This window comes from Oncorhynchus tshawytscha, unplaced genomic scaffold (genome assembly GCF_018296145.1).
Source record: "Oncorhynchus tshawytscha isolate Ot180627B unplaced genomic scaffold, Otsh_v2.0 Un_scaffold_7589_pilon_pilon, whole genome shotgun sequence".
Classification (NCBI taxonomy): Eukaryota; Metazoa; Chordata; class Actinopteri; order Salmoniformes; family Salmonidae; genus Oncorhynchus; species Oncorhynchus tshawytscha.
This window is the reverse complement of record NW_024609826.1, coordinates 771,970-798,290: the sequence shown is the minus strand read 5'-3', so window position 1 is coordinate 798,290 and position 26,321 is coordinate 771,970. Positions and strand designations below refer to the sequence as shown.

General features: G+C 45.2%; 1 protein-coding gene across 3 annotated transcripts; it reads right to left on the bottom strand.

The window, feature by feature from the left end:
• Positions 1-559: 559 nt before the first annotated feature.
• On the bottom strand, positions 560-24,672 carry LOC112225469 (E3 ubiquitin-protein ligase TRIM71-like). 3 transcript variants are annotated; one of them, XM_042319124.1, is made up of 5 exons: positions 24,503-24,672; positions 23,098-23,656; positions 13,138-13,305; positions 7,578-7,712; positions 560-7,435 (listed from the first exon to the last, which is right to left on the bottom strand). In XM_042319124.1, the coding sequence occupies exons 1-5, from the start codon at positions 24,532-24,534 to the stop codon at positions 5,984-5,986; spliced, it is 2,346 nt and encodes a 781-aa protein (XP_042175058.1). In that variant the 5' UTR covers positions 24,535-24,672; the 3' UTR covers positions 560-5,983. The 3 variants fall into 3 exon arrangements, with proteins under 3 accessions (XP_042175058.1, XP_042175059.1, XP_042175057.1); XM_042319125.1 differs by having other exon boundaries at positions 23,098-23,635; XM_042319123.1 differs by having other exon boundaries at positions 23,098-24,629.
• Between the last annotated feature and the right edge of the window lie 1,649 nt (positions 24,673-26,321).

Genomic DNA, 26,321 nt, shown 5'->3' with positions numbered 1-26,321 from the left:
TGGGGGAGGGGTTAAGAGGCTGTCTGACCTTTTAGAGGAGGGCACAAGCACCACACAAACTAAAACCTGGTTTTGGTACATGGTACAACTCTTGATTGACCAGGGCCCATCGGGTTTGGAATAGGGTGCCATTAAACGCTCCAACTATTGATATTTTCCTGTTTAAACAATGTATAAATACAGGTAATGTACACATGTAACAGTAAAGTTTTAGACAAATGCAAATTTCAAGGAGTTGGTCTGATGGTGCCCTCTGTCATCGGCCTCCCCCTTACTTGAACAAGAGAGGAAGGCCCCCTCCCCCCACATGGGCCATGACATGATACCTGGACCACCCATTGTAAATGTACCTTAAGTAAATCAGGTGATGAGATAAAGGAGACTGGGGTGTTACATTCTAAAGCCTCCCCTTCCCTGCTGCCAGACTGAGCCATGAGAATACTCCTCACTAATAAACACATGGCTTTGCCTGGTCACTGATCACCTCTTGGTATGTGGACACACCGCTTTTCTGTTATTCTACAGTGCCTGAATAACAGTGGACTCAAAAAGAGACGGATCAGGAAATGGATACAATAATCCCATTTTATTGATATTCCAAACTGCATAGGAAATGTTAAGTCCATATAGACGAGAAGCAGACGGCAGGTTAACAGCAGTCGCCTAACATCCTTCAGAATGCTTCTAGAGTCCCAAATGGCACCCTAGTCCCTATATAATGCACAACTTTTGATAGGACTCTAGTCAAAAGTAGTGCCCTCTATAGGGCAGGGGTGTCACTCATTCCATGGATGGCCTAGTCTAGTGTCTGCAGGTTTTTGGTTTTTCCTTTCAATTAAGACCTAGACAACCCAGGTTCCATGCGTCTAGTTGGTAGAGCATGGCACTAGCAACACCGGGGTTGTGGGATCGATTCCCGCGAGGGACCAGTACTGCAAGTCTCTCTGGATAAGAGCATCTGCTAAAACATAAGACAACCAGGTGACCTAAATTCCTCAATCAAGTACAAGGAAGAAGTGAAAACAAACAGCCCTCCGTGGAATGAGTTTAACACCTGTGCTCTAGGGAATAGGGTGGTATTTAGGGCTCACCAACACTTCCAACCAGTCAATAGAGGGTATAGGGTCCCCTAATCTCACTGCTATCCCTTTCAAACACTCATAAGTGGAATCCATATGGAGCAGCCTTCCCTTTCACTTCAAATGAAACGGCACAATATTTAGGCTCAACTCCAGGTTATATAAACCCCACATAAGGGTCAAACGACCTCAACGTTTTTCATACAGTTAATTTTTTTGGGGTTGAACACAATTCCAGAGTAAATGGCCTAAAGTATCAAATGATTAATATACCCCGTTCACCATGCACCATGCTCAAATGGCCTGACTAGGACTAAGGATCAGAGACATCTGACAGTATAATGTATATTTCACAACAGCATAGAATTGTCACAATACAGAATATTTTTTCCCCACATACTATGAGACACCCCAACAAAAATTATACATTGGAAAAGTAAAACAAATCTGTTTGAGTCAGTATTTTTTTCCACCAAAAATGATCTGATTAAGCATTTTAAAGTTGTAATTTATGTCATTTTAAAAACGTTTTTTTTTCATCAGAATAGGTCAAAGCTGCTTATTGAGAGTTTTTCAAAACGTGGAACACTAGCATTATACCTACCGGAGTTTGACTTTAATATGATCATGTAGTCAATTTATCTAAAACCATGTTCTTATGAACTGATAGGCTTCGGTTGTTTATCTCCATGAGAGGAAAAGTACTAATGCTGGAATCCTCCCATACTGCTCAACCACATACCTTACTGTGGAGGATGGAACACAGACCAGTTCTAATAGTTTGGATAGACAGCCTCGATTTAATCTGCACCGAAGAAGTTCAGCGCTGTAGCGCAATTAAAATGGAAACAGGTCATTTCTGATTGGAGTCGACATTACATTCACGGTTAACGCTGCCAGTCTCCACGAAATGTGGGACCATTGCCTTTAATTCCTCTATAGTGCTGAATTTCCCCCATATGGATCAAATGGAGCCCAAAGTATACTTCCGGCTAGGGTTGCAAATAAACTTTCCCCCAATTCCCAGAAATCCCGTTTAGAAGATTCCCTCCCTCTTTATCCACTCCTGATTCTGGGAATCCTCCAACCTGGAATTCTTGAAAACCTGTAAAGTTACCAGAATTTTGCAACCTGACAAAAAACTAACTACAGAAACAGGTAAATAACAAAGTTCAAAGGTTACCTTTAAGCCCTTGGTAGTTCTCTTGATTATTTGTGATACTTCCCACTGTGGAAGTATAGACAGAGTACATGTTGAATGTCCTCTACTAGTATAGTGTTATGTACTGCTTCAGCAGTAGCTAATCAGGGTCCTAATAAAATACTGAAATATTTAAGGTAAATGTATTTCTGTTTGAACTCTGTTGTTGTTTGACATCATGATGAGGTAACTTGATTGAGCCCAGTAAGGCTATTCATAAAATAGATACAATCTTATAGTCAAAGGAAGCCATCCTCCTCAACCTAACATACTACAACCCTAAAATAATTAAAAAGCAGTGACAAATCTTTTCCACAATTTCTTTTTGAATCATGCATTAACATATACAAGTCTTGTCTTCTAAGTGTCAAGACCTTGAGGTCTTTTAAGAAACATTCACTGCAAACTTAAGTTCAAACTATAGGAACAATATAGGAACCAACAATGTACTGAAAATACATCAGATCAGTGTGGATTTGAAGCAGCATTGTCCTCGGTTTAATCTACTTGATCAAACTGTTCATAACTTCTCCAAGCCTTCCCTTTCCATTCTTTAGGGTAACAACAGTACATTATAAGACCACACATCTAACTGTAATTCAACTGAGGTTTGAAAAATGCAACCATGCCAACGAGGTATTAACAGTTCAGCAATGAGGTAATGGGCGTAGCTCAGTAATACCGAGGTAAAGATGTACATTATACCTATATCTTTCTGTATAATGAGGTACATATGGGGTGGCAGGTTGCCTAGTGGTTAGAGCATTGGATCAGTAACCAAAAGGTTGCTGGATCGAATCCCTGAGCTGACAAGGTAAAAATCTGTCATTCTGCCCCTGGACAAGGCAGTTGTCCTACCAGGGAACAGTGGGTTGTCATTGTAAATAAGAATTTGTTCTTAACTGACTTGCCTGGTTAAATATATATCATTATTTTTTTATATTCCAGGGGTCACACCAGCAAGGACAAAATGAAATACTTAACAACTAAATGACAGTGACGGTGTGCCATTTTTATAAGAGTTATATTTATTACCTCCATTTATACCATTTGTTTTTGTCACAATGCCTTTCCTGCTGGTCACAAATGGCCCAGAAACAGTGTAATTTATCTCCTGTATAACAAAAGGTACAAGCTACAACACTGGAACAGTGTCAATGTGAATAATCCACTAAAACACCTGGAAACTCAACATCTAAAAAGTGGCCATTTTGGTTCAATCATTAAGGGGGTGTAACCGAGTAAGCAGTGTCTGGAGCCCAACGTCTCACTGGTCCCACTGTACACCCAGCTGTGATTATTAAGGTAAAAGAGATATGAGGTGTGTCTGGCGAGCTGCATGCCTTCCAGCTCTTTTGGGGGTTAGAGCAGCTGGAGACCTACAGCTATGGTGCCTCACCAACTCACAGAGGTGTGCCAAATGGCAACCTAGTCCCTATTTAGTGCACTACTATTTACCAGGGCTCATAAAGCTCTGGTCAAAAGTAGTGCACTATATAGGGATTAGTGTGCCATTTGGAAAAGAACCGAGCTCTCCTCGTAAACCAGCACTTGCGGCAATGTGGCTCAACAGACAGGAAATACTGGCCCATTAGACACAGTCAGAGACACAGAGGGAGGAGAGTGGGACTTGGCTTTAACAGTTCAAGCTATAAGCACAATATTAATAGCTATGAACAGCTAGTTTATAACACAGGGTAGGCTACAGCTGGTGAAAAAAAAATGAATTCAATTTTAACATTTGCATTTTTACTGGTTCTTGATGTTCTGTAGTTAATAGCCACTGTGGAACCATGAATGACCTGGTTTGGTTATGTTCTCTCAGACAGAGGTACATACAATAGAGAGGAACTGCTGTGCTGACTGATGTTACAACGTCTAATGTGACCAACAGACTCCCTGCCATCACAGTTCAGATCATGGTGAATGTGGGTGTGGGAGCAGCAGCTGATGGAATTCTATTTATGTGGAGCCTTTTGCTTTGGTTACTCAGCCATCTGTAGGCTACATGAGTGGGTCATCAGGCAACTGACAAGCAGCTAGGGGTTACTACGGAGAATATCTATTGAAAATACTATGGAGGCAATGGAGATCAACATCAATGCTGTCACTTAATTTACTGGTCAGTCTTACTTTTTAAAATTATTTTATTTGCCACCAGGATAAAACAATATTCTCGCGGTTTCCCATGATTGACACATTCTATTTTGAAGGAAAAAAAGCTAAACGGATGACTTTGACGGGAACATAGTCGAGGCCCAGAGGCAACGATAGACTTCTCAAACAACGATCACAAAGAAAGGAACATGTGAGCGTCATTAGGGTGCCAATCTAAACCACCAAACGTGCAGAAAGGGTGTTCTTCAAAAAATATCAGAATGAAACTTCACTACTCTTAGACCCCTCTACTCTTAGGAAAGTTAGTCTACACAGATTTCAATGATTTCTAAATGGATATCAGTAAATAGATTTAGACTCCGGTTCGGACACGGTTGAGATTAAATCCAAGTTAACCCACACCAATGTGTCATTGTCTAATCTTCACTATGTTGTGGCCGAATGCACTAGTTAGATGAATGAATACACCTTAGATGAATGAATACATGTCAGGATTAATATATCCTAACAACAATGATGATTGCCAGTAGTTTCAAGTCACAATTCTTCATAGATGCCCAGAAAATAACAATTCTGATGATTCACCCAATTCAAGATGGTCAATTCCATGTTAAATGTTTTTTCCCTGAAATCACACGACTGACTGAACTGACAATGGTCACTGATATCAAATATTCAACCTGCCTATAGCAAACTGGCAGCAGCCATTTTGTGGAGAGAATCCATTTTACAGGACGAGTCTCAGATTACAACCTATTCGCTATTTAGTGCACCAGTGCCCTATGGGCCCTGGTCAAAAGTAGTGCACTATTTAGGGAATAGGGTGCCATTTGGGACTCAGCATACTATTGACCTGAGGACACTGGAGTTCTGAGGTACTATGTGGTTGTGACATGAGGTAAAAAAGGTTTTACAGAGGTATGGAGGCATATTTAAAAACAAAATGGAAAAATAACAGTTGCTGAGTTTATAAAAAATGTCTGACTCCACGTTTCCACATGTATGTAACACAGGAAATACATTGTTCTCAGCAACATTCTGGGATTTCACTCGCTTTATGTCAACAGTAACAATTAGAGAAAATGTGTGAGCGCTTTCTGTGCAAATATCAACCAAATGTTGCTTCATGTTAACTATACTTTTCTCTTGCATTGAGGTAGTTACTTTATCAAAACTCCACTGGCAAAATCTCTGCATCAAATAATAAAGGAGTACATTCATACCCAGCTACATGAGGTAGGTATGATGCAGTGGAAGTATTTCAAGAATGCAAGAAATTCCCTGAGAAAATCAGAGATTTTGACGCACACATCAGGAGCAAAGACAACTATCGAGCCAGATACTGTCACAGAAGGCCTTCTATAGGGTTCAAAATGTCAGCCTATGACAATTACCCCTTGTTGGCAGTGGTTCATGTTCTACATTGATTTGCTCTTTCAAAATAGAGGTAAAGCTGAGAGAAAAGGTAAAGTTTCAATATTACCGTCTCCATTTGCTCACAAAGACATTTGCATCTGATGGGTGTGTTTCAAAATCTCCTCTTCAATGTTTCTTTCTTTGCAAACCAGCAGACAAACTGCCTAGCCTAGAACATAATGATTCGGTTGTTTCCAAAGTCCACGGCAACAATCCTTCCGTCAGGAGTAACAGCTATACCCGATGGGCGATCCATCTGTCCAAAGCTGCTACCCTGAGTCCCCAACTTGCATAAGAAATTACCGTTGGTTTGAAACACCTGGATCCGGTGGTTCCGGGAGTCAGCCACCACGATGCGGTCCTCCTGGTCCACTGCTACGCCCTGCGGCCGCAGGAACTGACCGTTACCGGTTCCCTCTGATCCCAGGAAGCGGGCCGACTGGCAGTCCGACCGGATGATCAACAGACGGTGGTTGTTGAAGTCTGTCACCACCAGGTGGTCCTCCTGAGTGAAGGCCACGCCTCTGGGGGAGTCCAAGTGTTTCCATAGAGCCCCCTCAAAGCCATACTTGTTGAGGAAGGTGCCGTCCTGCCTGAAGAGCTGGATGCGGTGGTTCCGGGTGTCTGAGACGAGGATCTTTCCCTCCGAGCTGACCGCCACATCCCAGGGGTAGCTGAACTGACCGGTCTTGGTTCCCTTCTCCCCGAACTTGAGGAGGAACCGGCCTTCAAAGGTGAAGATCTGGATGCGGTGATTATCCTTGTCGGCAACGATGATTCTCCTCTGGCTGTCGCAGGCCACCCCAGCTGGTCGGTCCAACTGTCCTGGTCTGGAGCCCAGCGTACCAAACTTGTGGTGGAAGGAACCGCACGGCTTGAAGATCTGCACCCTGTTGTTGCTTCGGTCAGCTACGATTATGTAGCCCTCTTTGTCCACACACACACCCCAGGGGCGACACAGCTGCCCATCTTCGTCCCCCTCCCTGCCGAACGAGGCCACCGGCAAGGGGATACCTCCATAGCTACGGCCAGACTTGACCAGCACTTTAAAGGGGCTGCCTTCGATGTGCTGGTTGCAGATAAGGACTGACACCAGATGTTCTCCTTCTACCTTGGGCAGGTAGCTGACCGTGTACAACCCGTTCTTATGGTCGGTCACCTCAGCGTTTAGCAGGTTACCATCGGACGCCACCACCACAGCTGACACACCGTCCCCACCAGACAGCCTGAGCTCTCCATCATGATCATACCCCACCACAGTGAAGGAAGCCTGCTTACCCTGCAAGCCCCGACAAAGCCCCTCTCCCTGGGCCTTGGTGAGGGGGGCAAAGGCCCCGGAGCTGACCAGACCTAGGGACTGGATGGCGAGGAGCAAGGTCTGGTCAGGGGTGGTGAACAGGATGCGATCATCATCCTGCGGCAGTAACAGCTCCCTGAGGGCCTTAAGCTCTGTGATCTGGAGGAGCATGCTCTCTCTGGCCAGCAGCAGGTCCAGACTACTGCCCTTCTCTAGGACCTGGGTTACTGTAGAGATGGTGCTGTCCAGCTTGGTCAGGTTCTGGTGCAGCTTCTCTAACTGGAGATAGAGGGACTTGGCTTTCACCTGACGGATATTCTCAACCTTTAGAGAGGGCAAAAGGAGGGAGAGGGGAAAGGGACAAAGAAAAGATAGTTACACTTGTCAGGTTTTGTAACATTGCTGGAATGTGTAAATGTACTGTAGGTCCTACAGTATGATACTACTTAGCAGAAAACCAACTTACTTTCCACAGTAGTTCACACTCTCGTTCCTCCAGGGCCTTCTTATGACGCTGTGTGATGGCTTTGACCTCTGACTGGACCACCATGGCCTTCAGTTCCACCTGCTCAGCAACGGTCTGTGCTTTCTCAATGCTCAGCTGCAGGTAAATCATTAAGAAACTGCTTTAGTGGGGACAAAATGTAGCATGACCGTTGAATGGTACATTGACACATTATTCACAGGTTAAGTCCTGACAGGTTAAAACCTCTTTAGACTAGGGGGCAGTATTTTGATGTTTGGATGAAAAACGTGCCCAAAGTAAACTGCCTATTTCTCAGGCCCAGAAGCTAGAATATGCATAGAATTGGCAGATTAGGATAGAAAACTCTAAATTTTCCAAAACGGTCAAAATATCGTCTGTGAGTATAACAGAACTGATATAGCAGGCGAAAATCTGAGGAAAATCCATCCAGGAAGTGCTGTTTTTCTGAAACTACTCTTTTCCATTGCAAGCCTATCCTCCATTTAAAGGGATATCAACCATATTCTTTCCCTATGGCTTCCACAAGGTGTGAACAGTCTTTAGACATAGTTTCAGGCTTTTATTCTGAAAAAATGAGAGAGAATGATCACATTGCGTCAGTGGATAGCCAGATGTCCTCAGATTTGTGCATGCGCACACGCCGGGAGCGAGACCTTTCTTTCTCTCTTCTATTAAAAAGGCTACCGTCCAGTTGAAATATTAGCTATTATTTATTGTAAAAACAACCTGAGGATTGATAATAAAAAATGTTTGACATGTTTCTATGAACTTTACTGATATTATTTGGAATTTTCGTCTGCCCGTCGTGACCGCACGATTACTGAACAAAACACACCAATCAAATGGAGGTTTTTGGATATAAAGAGAATCTTTATCAAACAAAACTAACATTTATTGTGTAACTGGGAGTCTCGTGAGTGCAAACATACGAAGATCAAAGGTAAGTGATTCATTTTATTGCTTTTCTGACTTTCGTGACCAATCTACTTTGCTGCTAGCTGTTTGTAATATTTTGTCTGCTGAGAGCTGTCCTCACATAATCGCATGGTTTGCTTTCACCGTAAAGCCTTTTTGAAATCTGACACACCGGCTGGATTAACAACAAGTTAAGCTATGTTTTGGTGTATTGCACTTGTGATTTCAGGAAAATAAAATATTTTTTGTAATTTAATTTGAATTTGGCGCTCTGCAATACACCGGATGTAGGCGAAAATGATCCCTCTAAAGGGATCGGAGCGGCAAGAGGTTAATTAAGACCTTTAAATAGTGAAACATTGTTCCTTATCAGATGCAGGAGGTCAGTGTTTCTCAACCTTTTTGCACCAGGGACCAGCAAGCTACTGGTTATCATGAGACTATGGTGTAAATGGCTCTCCTCTCCTCTCCTCCCTCCATATCAGTGGATGAATTGATGAGTGACCTCAGTCTTTTCAGTAGGAGGCCAGCTGGTTAAGTGAATTAAATACCTCAGACTGGCTCCAGTACCACTGCTGGAGAGAGGCTGTTGACCCCAGGCCAACACAGCAGCTGTTTTCCAGACAGTAGTTGGTCCTCATCATGAAGTCACCCTATAGAGGCACCTCTGGTGGATATAGGGGTTGGAACTAAAGCTCAGAGCGTTAAGTTAAGACTGTGTTAAGATCTGCTACCAAAATGCTTAATCAGCAGACATGCCTTTAACTGTAGGGAGAGTGAATGCAATCATGACTAAGTCTCTTGGGATAAAAGTGTCTGCTAAATGGCCTTGATATAAATTGTGACCGACTAGGACAAAAAGGTTAAATTAACTTCTCACTAGGTGGAAGCTGACAACCGTCCATAACCTGATCTGTCCCGGCAGGACTGAGCTCAACCAATGGAATGAGGGGTACTACCAGGGTGGTGGTGTCAATCAGAGAGAAAGCACCAATGACGTCATCTATAGGGGTAACAAATCCTGGTTCAGAGGTTAAGGGGGTGGCAGAACAGGCAGAAAAAGGCGGCAAATGAGATTATGGTGTTTTAATGTAACCCTTTAGGCCAAAGGTCTTCTACCTTTCAGGACAGAGTTCTACAGCTCGGGCTTTGTGCCATTCAAGCCCATGAACATTATGTGTGTCCCAAATTGGACCCATTGTTTATGTAGTGCACTATTTTTGACCAGGGCCCATAGGGAACAGGGTGCCATTTGGGACACAGAAATAATGGATTATCAAGCTGGTCCTTGTCATAGTATAGCCTCTTCACAGGAGCTAAAAACACTCCACCTAGACTGAGTTAGCAGCATTTGGTGAATTAGGTCTTCAAGTTAAGTGAGCCTCAAAACACCAACTGAGCGTTACAGAACTGAAGGGGGTAGGGGGAGGTGTGTTTTTCTATTGTGTTTTGAGAAAGGGGAGGGGCATACATATTTCATTGGCATGTGAGTGAGTTGGTTTGGGGGATATGGGAGAGGGAGAGGGTGTATGGGGACAGGGCGGGGGAAGGAAGCATCTTCCTAGAATTCCTCTCCATTGTGTCCGTCCTCCCAAAGCCATCCTGTTCCCAACACCCTTCACTCTCTATTCACAGCTGGAGGACAACCCACCTCCCAGCCAGCCGACTAAGAAGGAGTGGCCTAATGTTCTGAGTGGTTGTCTGCATCCCAGGTGACACCCTATTTCCCTTCACGGGGCTGACACCCTATTTCCCTTCACGGGGCTGACACCCTATTTCCCTTCACGGGGCTGACACCCTATTTCCCTTCACGGGGCTGACACCCTATTTCCCTTCACGGGGCTGACACCCTATTTCCCTTCACGGGGCTGACACCCTATTTCCCTTCACGGGGCTGACACCCTATTTCCCTTCACGGGGCTGACACCCTATTTCCCTTCACGGGGCTGACACCCTATTTCCCTTCACGGGGCTGACACCCTATTTCCCTTCAGGGGCTGACCCTTTTCCCTTCACGGGGCTGACACCCTAAGTCCCTTCACGGGGCTGACACCCTAAGTCCCTTCACGGGGCTGACACCCTAAGTCCCTTCACGGGGCTGACACCCTAATCCCTTCATAGGGCTCTGGTCAAAAGTAGAACGCTATGTAGGGAACATGGTGCCATTTGGGACGCAGGCATAGTATTAGAGGGGCTATAAATGGGCACTATGGCCTCTCTCTCTCACCCACTCTCCCTCCCTCTCTCCCGCCCTCCCACTCCCATTCTCCCGCCCTCCCACTCCCACTCCCCGGGCCATGTGAGGCTGGAGTGATAGAGGACACTAATGATCCATTCTGCTCCTGATGCCGTCAAGTCTCTGAATACAAACTGTCAGAGCTGACTAGTGGTCGTCACACACACACACACCAACGTAGAGTCCCACTGTATATCCCTCTATAGATCTACGTAGAGTCCCCGCTGTATATCCCCTTATAGATCTATGTAGAGTCCCCTCTGTATATCCCTCTATAGATCTACGTAGAGTCCCCGCTGTATATCCCCTTATAGATCTATGTAGAGTCCCCTCTGTATATCCCCCTATAGATCTATGTAGAGTCCCCACTGTATATCCCTCTATAGATCTACGTAGAGTCCCCCTGTAGATCTACGATCTAGAGTCCCCTCTGTATATCCCTCTATAGATCTACGTAGAGTCCCCACTGTATATCCCTGTCCCCTCTGTATATCCCTATAGATCTACGTAGAGTCCCCTCTGTATATCCCCCTATAGATCTACGTAGAGTCCCCCTATAGATCTACGTAGAGTCCCCTCTGTATATCCCTCTATAGATCTACGTAGAGTCCCCTCTGTATATCCCCCTATAGATCTACGTAGAGTCCCCTCTGTATATCCCCCTATAGATCTACGTAGAGTCCCCTCTGTATATCCCTCTATAGATCTATGTAGAGTCCCCTCTGTATATCCCCCTATAGATCTACGTAGAGTCCCCTCTGTATATCCCCCTATAGATCTATGTAGAGTCCCCTCTGTATATCCCCCTATAGATCTACGTAGAGTCCCCTCTGTATATCCCCCTATAGATCTACGTAGAGTCCCCTCTGTATATCCCCCTATAGATCTACGTAGAGTCCCCTCTGTATATCCCTCTATAGATCTACGTAGAGTCCCCTCTGTATATCACTCTATAGATCTATGTAGAGTCCCCTCTGTATATCCCCCTATAGATCTACGTAGAGTCCCCTCTGTATATCCCCTATAGATCTATGTAGAGTCCCCTCTGTATATCCCCTATAGATCTATGTAGAGTCCCCTCTGTATATCCCCCTATAGATCTACGTAGAGTCCCCTCTGTATATCCCCCTATAGATCTACGTAGAGTCCCCTCTGTATATCCCCCTATAGATCTACGTAGAGTCCCCTCTGTATATCCCCCTATAGATCTACGTAGAGTCCCCTCTGTATATCCCCCTATAGATCTACGTAGAGTCCCCTCTGTATATCCCCCTATAGATCTACGTAGAGTCCCCTCTGTATATCCCCCTATAGATCTACGTAGAGTCCCCTCTGTATATCCCCCTATAGATCTACGTAGAGTCCCCTCTGTATATCCCCCTATAGATCTACGTAGAGTCCCCTCTGTATATCCCCCTATAGATCTATGTAGAGTCCCCGCTGTATATCCCCTTATAGATCTATGTAGAGTCCCCTCTGTATATCCCCCCTATAGATCTACGTAGAGTCCCCCTGTATATCCCCCTATAGATCTACCTGTACAGAGTCCCCCTATAGATCTATCCCAGTATATCCCACTACTGAGTCCCCTCTGTATATCCCCCTAGATCTACGTGAGTCCCCTCTGTATATCCCCCTATAGATCTACGTAGAGTCCCCACTGTATATCCCTCTATAGATCTACAGCAGTCCCCTGGATGGATCTACGAGGTCCCCTCTGTATATCCCCCTGATCTACGAGAGTCCCCACTGTATATCCCTCTAGATCTACGGAAGTCCCCTGGTATATCCCCCTATAGATCTACGTAGAGTCCCCGCTGTATATCCCTCTATAGATCTACGTAGAGTCCCCTCTGTATATCCCCCTATAGATCTACGTAGAGTCCCCTCTGTATATCCCTCTATAGATCTACGTAGAGTCCCCCCTATAGATCTACGTGGAGTCCCCCCTATAGATCTATGTAGAGTCTCCTCTGTATATCCCTCTATAGATCTACGTAGAGTCCCCGCTGTATATCCCCTTATAGATCTACGTAGAGTCCCCCTATAGATCTACGTAGAGTCCCCGCTGTATATCCCCTTATAGATCTATGTAGAGTCCCCTCTGTATATCCCCCTATAGATCTACGAGAGTCCCCTCTGTATATCCCCCTATAGATCTACGACAGGTCCCAGTATATCCCCTAGACTACGTAGTCCCAACAGATCCCCCTGATCTAGAGAGTCCCCGCAGGCCCCCTATAGATCTAGAAGTCAGATATCCCCTAGATCTATGTAGAGTCCCCCTAGCAACAGAACCCCCTATAGATCTATGTAGAGTACCCACCACCTACAGCATGTATCACATTACCCACTTAAAGCATGCCTGCCCTGCATCCCAGTACCCACCTGTACAGCGTGCCTGCCCCGCTGGGCGTCTGCCAGCAGCTGGATGGTGAGGGTCCTGGAGTCCTGCAGGGAATCCTGGAGGTAGAGGATTCTGTGGCCCGAGTGACAACCCACACTGGCCTCCCTAAAGACAGGCACGGAGCACGTATCACAGAAGAAATGCAGAACCTGTAGAGGGACAGGCACAGAAGCAGACAGTCAGCAACAGAACCTGCAGAGGGACAGGCACAGAAGCAGACAGTCAGCAACAGAACCTGCAGAGGGACAGGCACAGAAGCAGACAGTCAGCAACAGAACCTGCAGAGGGACAGGCACAGAAGCAGACAGTCAGCAACAGAACCTGCAGAGGGACAGGCACAGAAGCAGACAGTCAGCAACAGAACCTGCAGAGGGACAGGCACAGAAGCAGACAGTCAGCAACAGGACCTGCAGAGGGACAGGCACAGAATTAGACAGTCAGCAACAGAACCTGCAGAGGGACAGGCACAGAATTAGACAGTCAGCAACAGAACCTGCAGAAGGACAGGCACAGAAGCAGACAGTCAGCAACAGAACATCTATCCTCTCACATACAGCAACAACCAACCGCAGCCAGTTCTATTGTTACATTCTGTACAGTATCTAACATGTTGACTCGGGTCCTGACGATTTAATAATAGTAACAATGACATTAAGCTATGGCTCTGCCTCGATCTGCACAACGATGTACTGTACGGCATCACATACTCAGTGTTGTGGACACAGTCCTGTCTAAAGCAGAGTGAAAGAAGAAACAAGGGTAAGAAAGAATGAAAGAGAGGAAGCAGAAGTGCAGTGGTGTGGTGTGAAGTAATTAAGTAAAAATACTACATAAGTATATATTTTTTGTATCTACACTTTATTTTTGACAACTTTTTCTTCACTACATTCTTAAAGAAAATAATGTACATTTTACTCTATACAGTTTCCCTGACATCCAAAAGTACTCATGACATTTTGAATGCTTAGCAGGAAAGGGAAATGGTCCAATTCACACACTTATCAAGAGAACATCCCTGGTCATCCCTACTGCCTCTGATCTGGTGGATTCACTAAACACACATGCTTTGTTTGTAAATGATGTCTGAGTATTGGAGTGTGCCCCTGGCTATCCGTAAATACATTTAAAAAACACGAAAATCATGCTGTCTGGTTTTCTTAATATAAGGAATTTGAAATTATTTACACTTTTACTTTTGATACTTCAGTATATTGAAACAGAATACTTTGGCTTTCTCACGTAGTATTTTACTGGGTGACTTTCACCGGAGTCATTTTCTATTAAGATACCTTTACTCAAGTATAACGATTGGCTACTTTTCCCATCACTGCAGGAGTGAAAGGGCAGAGCGTACAGGATAGGATGGAGAAAGCAGGGTGAGTGATGCAGGCCAATCACTACATTGTATAGAGAAAGGAGGCCAATAAACAATTACATTGGTCTGTTGCCAAGAACATCAATATTTACAATACAGAGCCCCTAAAGATGTTTATCTTAGATGTGTTCCTATGTATTACCACTAAAATGTATGTATATGTGTGGCACGTATCCAGAAATCCATTCAAGCACTGTATAGTACATGTCTCTATAGCAACAGTCATAATATAATGTGGTTCTGGTGTGGGGACATAATCTGACGATACTAAGGTTTAATGCAGAGGTTAAGTTGTCAGAGAGTTTTCACAATGAGAGTTCATTTAGACTGGATGCTCTAGAGTTAGTTCTGGAGATTCAGTACGAGAGTGTGTGTGTTTAGTCCACTCAGCACCACAAAGCCCTCAAATTAAATGATGGATCACTCAGCATGGGTCGGGGTACATAGCTCACCCATTGGCCCCTTCCCTCTTCCCAGTCAGCCATTTGAAAATGTCAACGGATTCGGAGGTGCTTTCTGCTCCCCACAACAAAGGCCAACCATCAGCGCTGACTAAAACCTCTAACACAGCCCTCAACAGGCTGACAACCTCTAACACAGCCCTTTAGGACCTCTAACACAGCCCTCAACACCACGTTTAGGACTTTGGTAAGGGTTTTTTTCAGCTGTTTGGCCACACATTTTTTCATGCTGCAGCAAACATAAAAATGTCTAAATGAATGACGGGTATCTTGGGTTATCTTCAATTAATTGGGACTATTTTGATGAAGTTTATACTGGCTACGGGGTCTCAAATCAACAAACGGTAATATTGACGCTTTTTTCACGTTTTTCAAGCGAAGGTCTTCTAAAGGAGTTTGCGAGTACACTCATTGGGTTTGGGCTAGCAGCCAGCCCAACTGAAGTATGCTGATGTCTTTAGCCCCCAGATCAGAGCAGCAGAGGAGAGGAGAAAGATGGCAGCCATAAGAATACGTTTGTTATTCAAAACGGTTATTACGGTGACCGCAGTCATTTGGCTGGCCAATTACAGTCATCCAAAATTCCGTGACCGTAACAGTCCTAGTGTTGTGTTATCGTACCAGAGGTTGTGATCCTGTATCTATCAGCATCACAGAGGGAGGGGGAGGAATAGAGGGGCCTTTAAACACCAAACTGCCAACAGAAGTGGCCAAAGACAACCCAAAGCTGGAGTAAAAGGAACCAAAGTCAGGATGCACTTGGACTTCTGTGGAACAGGACAGAGCTGTTACCACGTCCATGTTACGGTATTTCTGAAGTGAAAAAAGGGGACAGTGGAACCATTCCCTGGGATGGTGGACTTCAAAAACACATCCAAATCAGAAAACATCTGGAATTATGATTCATCAGAATCTCAGACAATAAATTCAACTAAGTTGTTGCTTCCTCGCTAGCCTGTAGATCGACTGGAAATGTAACGAGGGACAGAATAATGCAACGTCCCAGAATTCCCACACAGGGGTGATGTAAAACACACACGGAGCATGGAGCATACAGATCAACACAACCCGAGGGTGCCCTGTCTGTGCTAATCCTGTTTCCCAGAAGTCACACGCGCACAGCGCTACACACACAGCCAGGCTGAAAACAGTGTGCAAGACCCTCATATCAAGACAAATAGGGTGACAATATCAGCTGAGAGAGAGAGAGAGAGAGAGAGACAGAGAGCACCATGACTGAGTGCGTACCGCTCTGTCCAGCAGTGCACAATCACACTGCCCTAACCCATCTGGACAAGAGGTATACCCATTTAAGGATAATGTTCAATGACTGCAGCTCAGCATTTAACACCATAGTACCCTCCAAACTCGTCACTAAGCTCAAGACCTTGGGTTTCGACCCCGCCCTGTGCAACTGGGTCCTGGACTTCCTGACGGGCTGCCCCCAGGTGGTGAGGGTAGGAAACAACATCTCCACCCCGCTGATCCTCAACACTGGGGCACCACAAGGGTGTGTTCTCAGCCCTCTCCTGTTCACCCACAACTGCATGGCCATGCACACCTCCAACTCAATCATCAAGTTTGCAGAGGACACTACAGTGGTAGGCTTGATTACCAACAACGACGAGACGGCCTACAGGGAGGAGGTGAGGGCCCTCGGAGTGTGGTGTCAGGAAAATAACCTCACACTCAATGTCAACAAAACAAAGGAGATAACTGTGGACTTCAGGAAACAGCAGAGGGAGCAGCCCCCTATCCACATCGACGGGACAGTAGTGGAAAAGGTGGTAAGTTTTAAGTTCCTCGGTGTACACATCACGGACAAACTGAAATGGTCCACCCACACAGACAGCGTGGTGAAGAAGGCGCAGCAGCGCCTCTTCAACCTCAGGAGGCTGAATAAATTCAGCTAGTCACCAAAAACACTTAAACTTTTACCATCCTGTCGGGCTGTATCACCGCCTGGTACGTCAACTGCTCTGCCCACAACCGTAAGTCTCTCCAAAGGGTAGTGAGGTCTGCACAACACATCACTGGGGGCAAACTACCTGCCCTCCAGGACACCTACACCACCCGATGTCACAGGAAGGCCAAAAAGATCATCAAGGACAACAACCACCCGAGCCACTGCCTGTTCACCCCGCTATCATCCAGAAGGCGAGGTCAGTACAGGTGCATCAAAGCAGGGACTGAGAGACTGAAAAATAGCTTCTATCTCAAGGCCATCAGACTGTTAAACAGCCACCACTAACATTGAGTGGCTGCTGCCAACATACTGACTCATCTCTAGCCACTTTAATAATGAAAAATTGGATGTAATAAATGTATCACTAGTCACTTTAAACAATGTCACTTTATATAATGTCTACATATCCTACATTACTTATCTCATATGTATATGCTGTACTCTATACCATCTACTGCATCTTGCCTATGCCGTTCGGCCAGCGCTCATTCATATATCTTTATGTACATGTTCTTATTCATTCCTTTACACTTGTGTGTGTAAGGCAGTTGTTGTGAAATTGTTAGATTACTTGTTAGATATTACTGCATGGTCGGAACTAGAAGCACAAACATTTCGCTACACTCGCAATAACATCTGCTGACCGTGTGTATGTGACAAATAAAACTGGATTTGATTTGTTTGTTGGTTTGGGTGTTCTTCCAGTAACATGCAGGACTTGATCTCTATGGCTCAGCCTCTACAATAGAACACTACAAGCAATACACCAAGTTGTTCTGTGTGTAGATGACCTCCAGTTCTGATACACTGGGGTTGCTAAATTCCTGTAACTTTACCGAAACTCACAGGTTTTTCTACATTCCTGTTTGGAGCGTTCCTAGATTTCCTGCTTATTCCCTCCCGATTCCAGTGATCTTCCAACCAGGATTTCTGGAAAAGTTTTTGGGGAAGTTCCCAGAATTTCAGAACCCTAATAAAGAACTGTGCCTCCTCATGGACCGACCATGAGCCAGAACACATGAGACGTTTCGGAGCCCCTCGCTGTCTAGGAATAGGGCTTCCATCCCATCCCAGAGAAAGAGCTGCTTTGATGCCATGCCAGACATTTCTTGTATATAAAATTATGAAAGCGCTTCCATGTGAGCTGTGCGTGTGTGTGTGGGGGGGGACTACCCTACAGTCCACACACTTACACCCCCCCACACACACACACACACACACACACACAACACACACACACCCATATGAGCCCCCTGGTTAATGGTAGAGTGAAGGAACTACCCAACTAAAGGGAAGTGTCATCTCTCTTTGACAAGCTCTAGCTCTACACTGATCGATGTGTCCAACACTTCCACACAGCTGTGACTGTGTGTACACCCATTCTGTTTCCTACAATGGTGATATTCCATCTGTACTAAAAATCTACGCTCAGCAGAATAAGAAACGTGACCCACACTGAGTGAATCACCCTTCTACTTCCCACTGTTCATCAGAAACACAATCTGCAGACCGTTCCAACTGCTTTCTTTATGTCCCTGGACTGGACTGACTGTTCCATCTGTCTTCTTCATACAACAGCATTAAATGTTCAGACATATGTTCCACTGACTCGCCAGCCGTGCTGCCTGCTTTATGGCAACACAGAGTCTACGTTCCAAATGGCACCCTATTCCCTTCATAGTGCACTACTTTACCTTAGGGGGCAGATCAAGTGCACTATCTAGGGCATAGGGTGCCATTTGGGACGTATAAACAGAGTTATTTTGGCTAGACATTGTTTTGATATTCCCAATGAGAAGGCTGGGCCCCATTGTTAATGCAATGTCTGCTGATGTCTGCCGCCTTGTAGGACCAGCAGGGAAACCAAACGTCCACTCTGTCAAGTTAAAACTATTTTCAAAGTCTCTTCAACACAGAGATTTATAGTCACGGGGAGAAAAGATGGACAATTTCTTTCATTAAAAGACCTGAGTCCTGCCAATGCAATGGTTGTGCATGTGTAGCCTGCAGTAGAACTTTAATGTGTATTAAAGGTTTGGTCTAGAACTAATCAATATGGACAACATCTGCAATGTTCATCCACCTTCAGAACCAGCTGAACTAGCAGGAATAGAGCTACATTAGAGAGAGAACTTTCCAAGGGAATAAAACAACAGATCTCCAGTTCTTCTGTCTGGCTTCTAATTCTGTTACATAAGAGGTCTATTAGTAATACTGCCAGTCAGGCCTCCCTCCTCAGCCCTAATGAAGACCGTTCCACATTCCTGATGAAGGTCTGGTCCTACCATAGGAGGAAAGGAACCCCTCTCTCTCTGGTTAGGTCCTAAGCTGGGCCGGGGATAAACTGGGGCTGGGCCGGGGATAAACTGGGGCTGGGCCGGGGATAAACTGGGGCTGGGCCAGGGATAAACTGGGGCTGGGCCGGGGATAAACTGGGGCTGGGCCGGGGATAAGCTGGGGCTGGGCCGGGGATAAACTGGGGCTGGGCCGGGGATAAACTGGGGCTGGGCCGGGGATAAGCTGGGGCTGGGCCAGGTCAGTTTTCAAAAGTTTTCAATATCAAAGCACCGGGAGGGGCGCCCTCTCTTACATGAAATGGGTTAAAACTGAAAAAGAGAGGCACAGGGAGGAAGAGGAAGAAGAACTGAAACAGAATAATAAAATAGTGACTGAGGTTGGTTCACAGAGGAGATCCCCAGCTAGACAGAATGACAAACCAGACAAGATTCCTCACGAGTTCATTGCACTGGTAGGAGCGATGGTAGCCAATCACAGGCGGCAGCTGGCACCTTAATTGGGGAGGACAGGCTCATAGTAATAGCTAGAAAGGAATACATGGAATGGTATAAACCACATCAGACCCATGGTTTCCTTGTGTTCGACACTCTTCCATTCTAGCCATTATTATGAGCTGTTCTCCCCTCAGCAGCCCCCTGTGTAGTCAATGAGAGACGCGCGCCCCCCAGTTAACTGTCTAATGTACTGTTGAATCATTGACTGAATGTTCATAGCTGTCAGTGTAGTCAATGAGAGACGGGCCTCTCCCCCAGTTAACTGTCTAATGTACTGTGGAATCATTGACTGAATGTTCATAGCTGTCAGTGTTGTCAATGAGAGACGGGCCCCCTCCCCCTCAGTTAACTGTCTAATGTACTGTGGAATCATTGACTGAATGTTCATAGCTGTCAGTGTAGTCAATGAGAGACGGGCCTCCCCCAGTTAACTGTCTAATGTACTGTGGAATCATTGACTGAATGTTCATAGCTGTCAGTGTTGTCAATGAGAGACGGGCCTCCCCCAGTTAACTGTCTAATGTACTGTGGAATCATTGACTGAATGTTCATAGCTGTCAGTGTTGTCAATGAGAGACGGGCCTCCCCCCAGTTAACTGTCTAATGTACTGTGGAATCATTGACTGAATGTTCATAGCTGTCAGTGTAGTCAATGAGAGACGGGCCTCCCCCCCCAGTTAACTGTCTAATGTACTGTGGAATCATTGACTGAATGTTCATAGCTGTCAGTGTTGTCAATGAGAGACGGCCTCCCCCAGTTAACTGTCTTGTACTGTGGAATCATTGACTGAATGTTCATAGCTGTCAGTGTTGTCACAGAGACGGGCCTGTTAACTGTCTAATGTACTGTGGAATCATTGACTGAATGTTCATAGCTGTCAGTGTTGTCAATGAGAGATGAGCCTCCCCCCCAGTTAACTGTCTAATGTACTGTGGAATCATTGACTGAATGTTCATAGCTGTCAGTGTTGTCAATAACGGCAACAGTGGCTTTTATTTCAGTGACTGAGACAATATCTGAAAACACATGAACCTATAGCCTGTAGCAGTGTCTCATCAGATCGTCCTGACATTAGATGAGTTACAGACAGAGACTAAACTGGTTAGTGACAGGCTGGGAGTGTCATCACGCAAAAGGCTTCTCTTCTAACTACTAACCTCTTATTGTCCTGTTGATGAGAGGATGAGTTAGATGCATTCCTCTAAAATGTCATTAAGCTGCACAGCAAACTAGGTTGGCTATCCAAATGACTCAAGGCCTAAACATACCAGCAACTTTCAAATTTCCTCATTATAGAATAATCAAGTCTTCCTATCCTAATGTAATCTACAAAAAGGTTTGGGTTAGGTGAGTCTTTACTGAACGTTCTACACTGTCACCACATGGCAACCAGTGTGGCCACGCCCTCGTAACCCCTGACCCCAAGCCTGAGGGAGAAAACAGACAACAATGCAGTGACGGGCTTCCGTCCCTTCCACCTTGTGACCTTCTGTTGGAATCAAAGTCAACACAGAGAGACAGAGACAGAGAGACAGAGACAGAGAGAGAGAGAGCACAACATTCTCTCAGCTTAAACATTGAATGGATATGGACCTCCTACTAGTTCTGACCAAAGGCCATTCACAACTAGAAAAGGGAAACTGTTTTTTAGACAATAAGTTACATAAGGTATCGTAGTGAGTTGAGTTTCTAGTCAAACGTCTGGCAGGGAAAAATAAATACAAATCTAACCAAAACTATGTCCACACTATGGGCCCTGGTCAAAAGTAGTGCACTATTTACGGAATAGGGTGCCATTTGGGATGCAGCCTATGTCTGAGGTGGCTAACTTTAACCCAACCTACTTGTTGTCATGGCTATTCAGATGCTGGATTTCTTTGGCTTTGCCCCACTACAAGGCAGGAATGTTCAACCATCTCACTGAGCTGGTGTTACAGTGTTCTCTGTAACATTCAACGTTCTCACCAGAGACTGTAGAGAGAAGTAGTAGACAAGAGGATGAATGGGTAGAACAAATAGAAAGTGTGTCTGTGGGGGTGTGGGAATACAGAGAGAATGTGTGTGTAGTCCCATCCTCAACATGTCTCCCAGATGACTGCTCTGCTGAAGGCTAACGTCACGACATTCCAACTGGCCTTCCACTGCGTAAAGGCTTCCTGTATGTTTCTCTATTGGGAGCAGGCACTACTACACCACACTGTCTGCACCGGAGTCAGTACAGGAGTGTATTGTCTGACTTCTGCACTGGCTCCTGGCAACTGTGTCAGAATGGTACCTACTAGTGACGTCAGAATGGTATACCTAGAAGTGACGTCAGAATGGTACCTAGAAGTGACGTCAGAATGGTACCTAGAAGTGACGTCAGAATGGTACCTAGTAGTGACGTCAGAATGGTACCTAGTAGTGACGTCAGAATGGTACCTAGTAGTGACGTCAGAATGATACCTAGTGACGTCAGAATGGCGCCTAGTAGTGACGTCAGAATGGCGCCTAGTAGTGACGTCAGAATGGCGCCTAGTAGTGACGTCAGAATGGCGCCTAGTAGTGACGTCAGAATGGCGCCTAGTAGTGATGTCAGAATTGTACCTAGTAGTGACGTCAGAATGACGCCTAGTAGTGACGTCAGAATGACGCCTAGTAGTGACGTCAGAATGACGCCTAGTGACGTCAGAATGACGCCTAGTGACGTCAGAATGACGCCTAGTGACGTCAGAATGACTCCTACTGACGTTAGAATGGCACCTAGTAGTGACATCAGAATGACACCTGGTGACATTAGATAATGGACAGGAGTGAGGGACTGCACTGCTGCTTAGTCCAAGTACACCCCAGCAGAGACACTGCTCCAACTACTCTCCAAATGTACATTTATATAATATATTATTTATCCATGACTTTGGTATTATGAGACTGAGAAATTGGTGTTATGAGACTGTGATATTGCTATGGAATGTCAAATCCAAATGGTAGATCCCATTTGAGTTTGTCCAAAAAACTCACGTTAGGCTTTGAAGAGGTGTCCAATAACACCCAAACCCACATTAGGCTTTGAAGAGGTGTCCAATAACACCCAAACCCACATTAGGCTTTGAAGAGGTGTCCAATAACACCCAAACCCACATTAGGCTTTGAAGAGGTGTCCAATAACACCCAAACCCACATTAGGCTTTGAAGAGGTGTCCAATAACACCCAAACCCACATTAGGCTTTGAAGAGGTGTCCAATAACACCCAAACCCACATTAGGCTTTGAAGAGGTGATGGGTCAGACAGAGGATATGGGAGGATGTGGGCTCTCTCATGATGGTATTAAAACAACATTACTGCTGTTAGATGGAGAAACTTACCGCATTGTCATGCTCTCTGTCCTGAAAGACAGGCAGCAGAGAGTAGCTCGACTGGAAGGAGGACCGGCTCAGAGTGGCAGTAGGAGTGTTGTTAGAGTTGTTGGTTCGGTTCCCCAGGTGTTGGTGAAACAGACTCTCCACTAGTCTATCAATGAAATGGTCTTTGGTAAGCCGGACCCTCTGGTGTGCCCATACGCAGTTGTTACAAAGGTACTCCTGGCAGTCTCGGCAGTGAGAGGTAGCGGGATTGCCCTCGTTGCAAGAGCTGCACAGGGGCTCTCTGCTGTGTCTGTGAGACAAGTTGTTGCTCCTGCTGCTAACAGTATTGTTGATTTGCTCCTCAGACAAATTTACCACGGCATCCAACATGTTGCTAAATAAAAAGTTTGAGGAGGGCAAGGCATCTACTCCTGATACAGGCATTAGAACCTTTAGGTCACAAGTCGGGCACCGGAGTTTCAAGGGGTCTCCGGGGTTCCGCTGGCCCTCCAGACACTGCCTGCAGAAGGCATGGAGGCATGGGAGGACGTGGAGCCTTCTGGAAGATGAGGTAGATGAGCTAGTTGAGGTATGAGAGGAGGAGGAGGAGGTAGAAGAGTTGGAGGAGAGTGGAGCAGAGGAGCAGCACAGTTGTTTGCATAGGGGGCATGTAGTCAAGTCGGAGTCAGGGAATGAAGCCATTTGCACGACTGCTTTGGAATAGGGGTCTTTAAACCCGCATTTAGACATAGCCTATGGTTGCCTTTGTAAATAGATGCAATGACGATAGACTCGATTAAATGGTTGTATTAAATGTTGCTCCTATTGTGCAAAATTGGTATCCACTCACTGACACCAAATAAAATGTGTAACTGATTAAATAGGTCTGCCGGTGAAGGACGTGCGTTTGAAGGAAATTGGAATGGCAGTCAACGTGAACGAAAGCTCTTTGGAATAGAAACAACTTCGGGTCTTCCTTATTTGCATACATAACTCACATTTTACGTGTTTTGCGTATTGACATTTGAGAGTAATTATAACTTAATATTACAGAGTTGTATGTTCTTGTTTACGTCAATGCTGCGGGGAATAAACCAATATTGTGGCAAACATGAAATCGGCTGCGTGTCCCCCACCCGAATTCTCCCCAAGCACAGAGAAGGGCCACTGCCAGTTTTCGTTATCAATTCCTCTGTTCATTTACGCACAAACGTGTTAACAGTAAGTGTCCGCCCAATTATTCTAATCCACCATCACAACTCGTTCAACTGTAACCAACCATGCGCATCAAACAGAGACTGTTGAAGACAATTAAATAATGAATCCATTTGATGTAATAAGTTAGCTCGATACTTGCGCGCATAAGATCAAATAGCCAAACAGTTGCTGAACAGTCTCCCAAAAAGGATTTGTTCCTCTATGATACCTTCTCTGAACGAAATGCTCTCTGTGATGCATTCGTTGTGCTCAATAAAAGGCTGCACTTTCTTGAGATCAAATGTCCAGCGTTTTCCCCTGGCTTCCCTTGACCATCCGCCAGCGCAGAATGAATCCATTCGTTCCGTGCAATGAAGCGTTCCATGGAATTGTGTTCATTTGCGCTTGTGCACGCGCTTTACGCATGTTGAACTAAACCACATATCAAGAGGTACAACGACGGTGTTACTATATATGTGTATTATGTGCCATTTAACTGCAGGACGTGAGTTTCTCGAAAATGCCCTGAATGTCTCTAATCCTACAGCCGTGAGCATACTTCCGTTTCATCACACGGAAGGGGACTTTGTTGGACAGCGGGGCTGGGCAGTTACATACTAGCGTCTTCCTATTCATGCCATTTTAACAGTAACATTTTAATTGGAAATGTTACAATATAGTCTGCAATATGTCGTGGCGTAGACCTCAAACAGCAGGTGTGCAAAAACAAGGGATCTATTTCAATATTTTAATTTCCTGGAAAAAATGATAGACTGGCTTTAATTTCATTTGACACTTTTGAGACGATTCCATTGGTTCCATGGTACCAGGCAAACTAAATCAAACTTTCTCTCTGGCTTGTGTATTTAAAACAACTAAAAACGCAATCATTTGTATTTAAACTGCAGTAAGTAGCCTAATTAATGCTAACGTTTTATTTAAACAACTCTAATGCCCACTTTGAATGTGAACAAATAAATGACTGATCATGATTGTATCCATTCACCCTGTCTCAGACGGACAAGCAATGCCTACTCATGCATGCCTCTGTGAAGGCCATGCCATTGATTTGGGTTCAGTCTCCAGGAATATCTCACACACACAGACAGTGGCCAGGACAGGAGAACCCCAGTGAGGTTTATCCTTTACATGTTGGCAGTCCAAAATAACCAGTGGGATGCCAGCCTGGGTGACAGAGCTCTGACCCCATTATCCAGTCCTGGATCAGGAGCTGGCCCCGCCCAATCCTGCTCAGAGGAAAAACCCAAGAGGCTACTAGGACTGGGGCACTATGGAAAGAAAGAGTCAAGGAGCGTCAGTGTTGGAAATGGCCAAAGACAACTTGGTTGTCCGTCTAACCAGCCGAGATCTGAACCCGCGTCTCCAACGGGAGGAACCAACCAACCAATCTTAACCATTAGACTAAGAGGACAGTTCCACAGCACTTGTGTTGATGGCCGGGGTAGGCACGGGGTAGGCACGGGGCAGGCACGGCGTCGACTTCTAACATGCATGTCTCCCTTCCCTGAGTCATATTACACTTGGGAAATCAAATCTGTGAAAGACTCTGAGACATAAAACATGGGAATCACATGAACACCAGTAATACTCTACCAAGCCCCAATCAATATCTGAATGTCAAATCAAAAGTCCAAAAGTGGGTAAACTACTTCAAAGTAGATCATATTTCTGGTTCTGAACTGAATGTTTCTGATCACTCTACTCTCTTTCCCAGCGTCATCTCGCTTCCTTTAGTAACCAGAAAATACATCCTGGCATTATGATCATAACATTCAGTTCAGAACCAGAAATACGATCTACTTTGAAGTAGCCAGGGACATTCAAGTTATTGTCCCAGCAACCTAAATAACAGGAAAGGTAGCATGTTTGTCTTCCCATTACTTTTCATTTGACATTCAAGATATTGATGGCCCTTGTTATTTTACAGAATAATGGCCAACTTTATTGCACTTGATTAAAACCTTTACCACAGTCACAAGAGGGCCAAGCGCTGGTCAGGTCGCCGCCTCTTGTCATGATGAAATGGG

Bases quoted from the DNA above. Each gene is read 5' to 3' on its own strand.
- LOC112225469 (XM_042319123.1), bottom strand. From the start codon at position 23,826: ATGTCTAAATGCGGGTTTAAAGACCCCTATTCCAAAGCAGTCGTGCAA. The intron at 13,306-23,097 runs GTAAGTTTCTCC...GTCCCTCTACAG, and splicing joins ACAGAGAGCATGACAATGCG to GTTCTGCATTTCTTCTGTGA. The intron at 7,713-13,137 runs GTGGGTACTGGG...ATTTACCTGCAG, and splicing joins GGGGCAGGCACGCTGTACAG to CTGAGCATTGAGAAAGCACA.